This window comes from Salvelinus sp. IW2-2015, linkage group LG4q.1:29 (assembly GCF_002910315.2).
Source record: "Salvelinus sp. IW2-2015 linkage group LG4q.1:29, ASM291031v2, whole genome shotgun sequence".
Lineage (NCBI taxonomy): Eukaryota > Metazoa > Chordata > Actinopteri > Salmoniformes > Salmonidae > Salvelinus > Salvelinus sp. IW2-2015.
In genome coordinates this window covers 21,178,019-21,185,048 of record NC_036842.1, presented here as the reverse complement: position 1 = coordinate 21,185,048, position 7,030 = coordinate 21,178,019, and the positions used below count along the sequence as shown (strand labels likewise).

Sequence of the window (7,030 nt, the reverse complement as noted above, 5' to 3'; positions counted from 1 at the left end):
CTGTAGTAGTGTCTGTAGTAGTGTCTGTAGTAGTGCCTGTAGTAGTGCCTGTAGTAGTGTCTGTAGTAGTGCCTGTAGTAGTGCCTGTAGTAGTGTCTGTAGTAGTGTCTGTAGTAGACCTAGTTGTACTAGTTGATGTGGTTTATGCAGTTGTTGCTCTGATGGAGAGAAAGTGGGGAGAGAGAGAACCATCTGGACTGCGTTTCCAGCACACATCTGCAAACAGTGAAGTAACAGATTTAGGCATTCACAGCTCTCAGATTTGGTACTTAGTAGTACTATTATATCCCAGAATGATCAAAGGACACATTAGAATGCAGATTTGATTTTTTATGACTACTATATGTAGTCATTATGTTTGCCTTAAGACAGGGACTACTATATGTAATCATTATGTTTGCCTTAAGACAGGGACTACTATATGTAATCATTATGTTTGCCTTAAGACAGGGACTACTATATGTAATCATTATGTTTGCCTTAAGACAGGGACTACTATATGTAAACTGTAAGCAGAATGTGTCTCTTCCTGTTTTTGTCTATTACTTGTGTCCTGTTGTGGCAGACCGTCCACCCTCCTTCCTCTTCATCATCTGGTTCCTCTCTTCCTTTTTTCATTCATCCTTCCCTGCCACTGTCACCCTAGGCATCCTTTGAAAAAAGCCTAATGACAATGGAGGTCCTGTTATACTCTCTTCCTCTCTTGCTCTTTTCATAGAACCTCTATTCAAACTGTTTCTCTGTTCTCAGGGTCTTTCATCTCAGTGGACCCAGGCCTAGAGGACCAGGATGGGCAGGAAGAGAGGTCAGAGGGAGAGGAGAGGTCAGAGGGGGAGGGCAGGGCAGTTCTGCTGGGCCCATCCATGGAGCAGGAGGACTGGAGCTGTCTGAGGCTGGTGTACCAACTTTCCGGGTCGGGCTTTCTGCAGGTGCAACAGCGCAGAGAGGGCGAGAGCTTCGACCAGGCCCTGTGGAGCACCCAGACTGCCTCCGACAGCTGGCTCATCTCCAGCATTGACCTCCAGAACAGCACCGAGCCGTACAGGGTAAACAACACACCCTCAGGAACATGGGAGGCACATACACAATGTTAAAATGTATGGGCTAATATAAACACTGCCATACTTAGGTGGAGGAATGGGGCCTGGAAAATATTCTAAAGAGCCCCCCAAAAGATAAACATTGATAAGTCCAAACATGAAATGACATGCATGTACAGTATCTTCTGTTCAATCTCCGGTCTGGTCTGATAACTGCTGCTATGTACTGCATGTGACATCTTAAAGGTGCTTCCTGCTGCACTCAACCTGACTGGTTTGATAGAAATAAGGGAGCATGATAGAAACATGCACTGCACACAGGCAGTCAGGCATGAGCATTACAGTAACTAACCATGCACTTGACCTTGAACCTGCCTGGGGGGACCTGCCTTAGCTATACTCACCTGGGAGCTGGGAACTGTACCATTAGCCTATGGTGGGATAGTCTATATGTCGTACATTTCCACCCAACATAATGGGGCACAGACATACTGTACAATACCTCCATATCCCCTCCTCATTCATTACCGATTGAGGGCTATTACTGAACATCTGTTTCCCATCAGATTGCCATTGACGGCAGACCTGGTGAGAGCAAAGGTAGTAGTGTGGCCATCTTTGAGATACGCATCAACCCTGGATACTGCTTAGGTCAGTGAGTCACACCCATATCATATACCCTCGAGATTTGTAAGACTTTGAAAGTGACTGATATCATGCACTACACACAGGTACGCATGAATGCACACACACACACGCGTGCGCGATGACAACATAATGACTCATTCCGTATCACTTTTCATCCAACAAAACATGTTCATTATGTGACAATAACATTACAATAGTCACATTTATATTTTATCTAGTGTATATGAAATGTTAATGATATATAATGTATGTGCTTTCCTCTTTTACTCCTTTTATCATCTGCCTGTTTAACTTGCTCTATTTACTATAATAAAATATAACAAGAAGGTTGTAATGAGAGAGGCCCCTCGGTCCTCTTCCTCACAGTGAAGTGTTGTATTAATGGTTTACTGTCCTGTTGTCTCAAGAGTGTGACTACGAGGAGTCCCACCTTTGTGGCTACAGAAACCAGTGGAACACCAATGTCAACTGGTACAGGGGAGGAGGAGCTGCCCGGGACACTCAGAGCAACATACCTTCCATCCACACACAGCACAACGGAGCAGGTGAAGCCTTAGCAACTCACACATTTAAATGCTAGTAGATGTATAGCAGATATCGCAGCTCAACACTCAAAAAGAATATACCACTGCTCAACACAGGCCACAAGCAAATGACACAGCCAAAATGAACAAGAACCAAAACAAATAACTCAATACAGTATTAACATTCAACAGAACAACGGCATTTCGTACATTCAGCAGGGGACACTCAACTGGCCTCCTGCTAAGTTCACAAAATCTATTTTGGTTTTTTTCATATGGCAGCAGAATGCCAAAATATTGTAGCTTGAGGTAGTACAATTGACAACAGAATCTAGGAAATTTGGTTGGTATCATCCATAATGGCTTCAAGTTGAAAATCAAAGCTGCCATTGCCCTCCCAGGTCACTACATGTATGTGGATTCTGTGTACGCCAAGACATTCCAGGAGGTAGCCAAACTGGTGTCTGCTATGACAACGGTGCCCATGTCGGGCTGCCTGAGCTTCCAGTACCAACGGGGTGCGGAGCGAGGGAACCTGTTCTCCGTCTACACCAGGGACCAGGCAGGCCAGTACCAGGAGCTGTGGAGAGCAGACCCAGAGGACCAGAACCTTAATGACTGGACTGCTACCACCTTGGAGTGGATACCTGTGCAGGTGGACATCAAGGCCCCGTTCCCTCTGCAGGTCAGTGGGGTGCAGATATTTTCACAAGGAGTGCACATTGGATTTACATTCTGATTGAATACTGAGTACAGTGAGCAGCATGTTCACTTCTTCATGTGTTGGCCTGATCTGCGGATGTTCGATGAGTGTGATTGTATGTTCTCTACAGGTGGTGTTTGAAGTCACCTTCAACAGCCCCAGAGGGGGTCACGTGGCACTCGATGATATTGCCTTCTCTCCTGAGTTCTGTAGTGCAGAGACAGGTGGGTCTGTTTGGTGTCTCTCCTCCTGTTTCCATCACACAGTAGATTTACATTTTACTTTACATTAACTCTCATGACTGATATGGATGGAGTTGAAAGGTAAAAGAGGAGAAAAGCATTTTGTTAAAGAGTATTGGGCTGCAGCGTCCTAATGTGTCCCATCTGTGCTACAGAGCCAACATTTGATCCCTCCATCGCCAACTGTGACTTTGAGGTGGGTTTCTGCCACTACACCCAGGATCAGATGGAAGGATCCCCATGGAAGAGAGTGTCAGTCAAGCCCAACATCTACAGGACTGGGGACCACACAACAGGGGCAGGTCAGAAATTATACAATGTTGATCACACAAAGATACGAGAAGCGCAATGAGTAAACAAGAGATTGTTTCTCTAGCTGCTCCTGTTGACCATTTGCAATGCATTCAATTTGACTTTGGTAAAAACCTGAAGCGTTTCAAGTGTCAGAAAGACCAGTGCCTGGTGCAAAGTGAAAATGTTCCATGGCAAAACGATAGACAGGAAACAGAGCTGCCAAAGACAATAATAAGAGTTCTTTCTCTCCCCACAGGGTCCTTTCTTCTAGCTCACTCTCGGCTGAATCCACGTGCTGGCTATATTAGCCGGCTGCTCGGGCCTCCTCTGCCCGGCAACATGAAGTACTGTCTGAGGTTCCACTACTCTCTCCGTGGATTCCTACAGACAGACCAGGCTCTCACCGTTTACCTTCAGGGTCAGAGTGGAATCACACAGGACAGGATATGGACCCAGAACGACAAGTCCAGAGGTGTCTGGATAGCAACGGACATCACCTTCCAGAGTCCACAGGCTGCAAAGGTAAAATGTATTCAAATATATTAACCCTCTAATGCACACATTTTGGTTTAAAAAATATATATATATTCCATCTTATTTTTTGGAAGATTTAGGCTTTCTGATAATGTATCAATAATAAGAATTTAAAAAAAACGTTTACCCCCCCACACCCAGAAATGTATTTGTTGCCTCAGGTCAACGCTGTGCCATAAGGGTACTAAAACACCAAGGAAAATCTGATATTTTCAGAACAGTTACATTTCATTGCCTCTCTAACCTGATTCTGGGGTCCATTCCCCCCCCCCCTCACTATCAGATGGTATGATTCTAACTCTTCGATTAGGCTACTTTCACTGATAGAATGTCCCTGTGTCCATTGCCTGTGAATATCAATAGATATGTTGGCAAACACATTGACCAAGGCCATCATTTTACATAATTTTATTGAGCATGATATTGCCCTGAAAATTAGCCTAACTGCACAACGTTGCAAATGTTTTGAATATATATAAAAACAAAATATGTTCAAAACCTATAAAATATGCTAATTTAGAGGTCCCTACACAAGGACATATTCTTTTATTGTCAAGTTCTCTCTATTTAAACATGCAAAATAATGAAATAAATGTATTGCTCACACCATGCACTCACATCGCTCTGCTTCCTGAAAGAAGGCCCCTGCCCCAATTCATACATCATACCAACTTCTGCATCCCATTGGAACTTTTGCAGACATGATATCACATATTGTCATGAATTTCAAAATAATGCCTGAGGGCAATGATGTGCCATAGAGGGTTAATTAACCCCAGTAGAGGGTTAATTCCCTCTTTAGTTAGTCAGTTGTTTTCATTCCTCGTCACAATTGATATCCTGTGATATCCTGTAATGTTTTATATGTAACTGAAACTGTTGTGTTGGGGGCTTTGAAGTTTCTTCAGCCTTACATAGCTCATATCTTTGACATATTTCTTTTATTCTCAGTCCTTTGGTTTGGCTCCAGCTTTGTAAGCAGCAGCAGTTAGATGACAAGGTTTAATACGTTTCACATAAAATGAAACAGGATGCCGAAGTCAGTAGTCAGAGATTGTCCTCACTGGTTTTTCTTTGTAAAATCTTTTGCCCTGATACAACATGCATTATTTGTTCAAAATCGAAACATTACCTTATCACAGTTAATTAAATAGGTGTAACTCTGTCTGGAAAAGCATTAAGCAGTTACATTTTTTCAGAAGACATATCCTCTGAGAATGTATGTCGTTGAAGACTTTGCCCCTGCTGTCCAGGTGGTGTTTGTCAGCACATGTACAAACTTCTGGGACTGTGGTTCAGTTGCTCTGGATGACATCAGTGTGAGCCTCGGGGACTGTGATCTTACAGCAGGTAACTTCACCCTCACTGATGCCCACAGGATCTCTGGGAGTTATAGTGTCTCTGAGATAAACACATTGTCCCTTGAGAGTCATTTTGGGTGTCCATCTGCAGGTTTACTCCTGTCTGTCCCTGGGCACTGTAACTTTGAGATGGGTCACTGTGGGTATATTCAAGACAAGGAGGGTGATAAGGGTGACTGGGTATTGGTGAGAGGGCCTACCCCTACCTCCTACACCGGGCCGAAGGGGGATCACACCACAGGAGTCGGTGAGTATCCAATGCCCTATAACATTCCTTAAAAGGAGTAATTGTGACATCATTGTAGTCTGTTTCCATGTTATACTGTGATAGTTGGAATTTGACCCTGTGAAACTCTGTTAGGGTACTACATGCACATTGAGGCGTCTAACATGCTGCCTGGTCAGAATGCCCGGTTACTCTCCAGTCCTCTGAGGGGGTCCAGTGGTCCTCAGTGCCTACGTTTCTTCTACCAGATGTACGGCTCAGGCACAGGTGAGCTTAGCATCCATCTGAGACAGGATGGAAAGGATGTATTGCTATGGAAACACACTGGAGAGCAGAGCATCACCTGGCTGAAAGCAACTGTGGAATACCAGAGTGACCAACAGCATCAGGCAAGTGGTGAAAAACTTCTTCTCCTCTACACACCAACCCCAAATTACAACAATATATTCAGGCAACGATTTGAAGAATTAAAGCACCCAGTCTTATTCACATGTGCTCAGGCTAAATACTTTTTTACTGAGCATCATTTGTTGTCCTTTTTCTCCTATTGTTATAGGTTGTTTTTGAGGCCATCAGGGGTTCCTCAATAAGGAGTGACATAGCCATCGATGACATTGTGTTTGAAAGTGGACCATGCCCAGGTATCTGTTGCCCGATTAATGTTATACAACCTCTACAAACAAGGATTGTGTTGAATTGTTTAGCTTTGTGCAATCCTTTAACTCATGGCTAATTTTATTTTTTGTCCACAGATATTGAAGTCAAAATGACCCATTCCCCAGGAAACTCAAATGACATTGAGTGAAGGAGCAGAGGACAGGAAGAGTGCTGAATAAGATGCATGCATCAATACTATGTTTGCCATACGAACAAAAATGTACACAAACATATTTTTTATTTTGCCACTGTACTAATAGCACCGAATTGTTTTGCACATATTGAGGTCAAACAAAAAATGCCTCGAATTGAGTAAAAGAGATTCCGCATTACAACCAATCAAATTATATCACTGTACACGTTTTTAATTATCAGTCACACCTGACCCTACTTGCTCTTTGTAGAGAAACTGGTAGTAGTCAGTCAACATTTTCCCAGCAATAGAGGCTGTGTTGTATTCAAAATAATATGCATTAGATTAATGCTGAAATAAAGAGGGATGCTTATTCAACATGTGTGTCCTTGTCTTGATCTTATTTATTAAATGTTTTATTTAACTAGGCAGGTCAGTTAAGAACACATTCTTATTTACAATGATGGCCTACCAAAAGGCAAAAGGACAGGGGCTGGGATAAACATTTTTTTTTAAATAAAATATAAATATAGGACAAAACACACATCATGACAAAAGAGACAACACTACATAAAGAGAGACCTAATAAAACAACATAGCAAGGCAGTAACACATGACAACACAGCATGGTAGCAACACAACATGACAACAACATGGTAGCAACATAA

General features: G+C 43.0%; 1 protein-coding gene across 1 annotated transcript in view; it reads left to right on the top strand.

The window, feature by feature from the left end:
- Positions 1 to 6,740, top strand: part of mamdc2b (MAM domain containing 2b) — a 15,385-nt gene extending 8,645 nt beyond the window's left edge. Inside the window, exons 3-14 of the mRNA XM_023984064.1 lie at positions 751 to 1,046; positions 1,607 to 1,691; positions 2,096 to 2,233; positions 2,614 to 2,897; positions 3,046 to 3,139; positions 3,313 to 3,459; positions 3,708 to 3,973; positions 5,239 to 5,335; positions 5,438 to 5,593; positions 5,708 to 5,961; positions 6,129 to 6,213; positions 6,325 to 6,740. Of these exons, the coding sequence (XP_023839832.1) occupies positions 751 to 1,046; positions 1,607 to 1,691; positions 2,096 to 2,233; positions 2,614 to 2,897; positions 3,046 to 3,139; positions 3,313 to 3,459; positions 3,708 to 3,973; positions 5,239 to 5,335; positions 5,438 to 5,593; positions 5,708 to 5,961; positions 6,129 to 6,213; positions 6,325 to 6,377 (1,955 nt within the window). The 3' untranslated portion in view covers positions 6,378 to 6,740. The remainder of the gene's footprint in view (positions 1 to 750; positions 1,047 to 1,606; positions 1,692 to 2,095; positions 2,234 to 2,613; positions 2,898 to 3,045; positions 3,140 to 3,312; positions 3,460 to 3,707; positions 3,974 to 5,238; positions 5,336 to 5,437; positions 5,594 to 5,707; positions 5,962 to 6,128; positions 6,214 to 6,324) is intronic.
- The last annotated feature ends 290 nt before the right edge of the window (positions 6,741 to 7,030 follow it).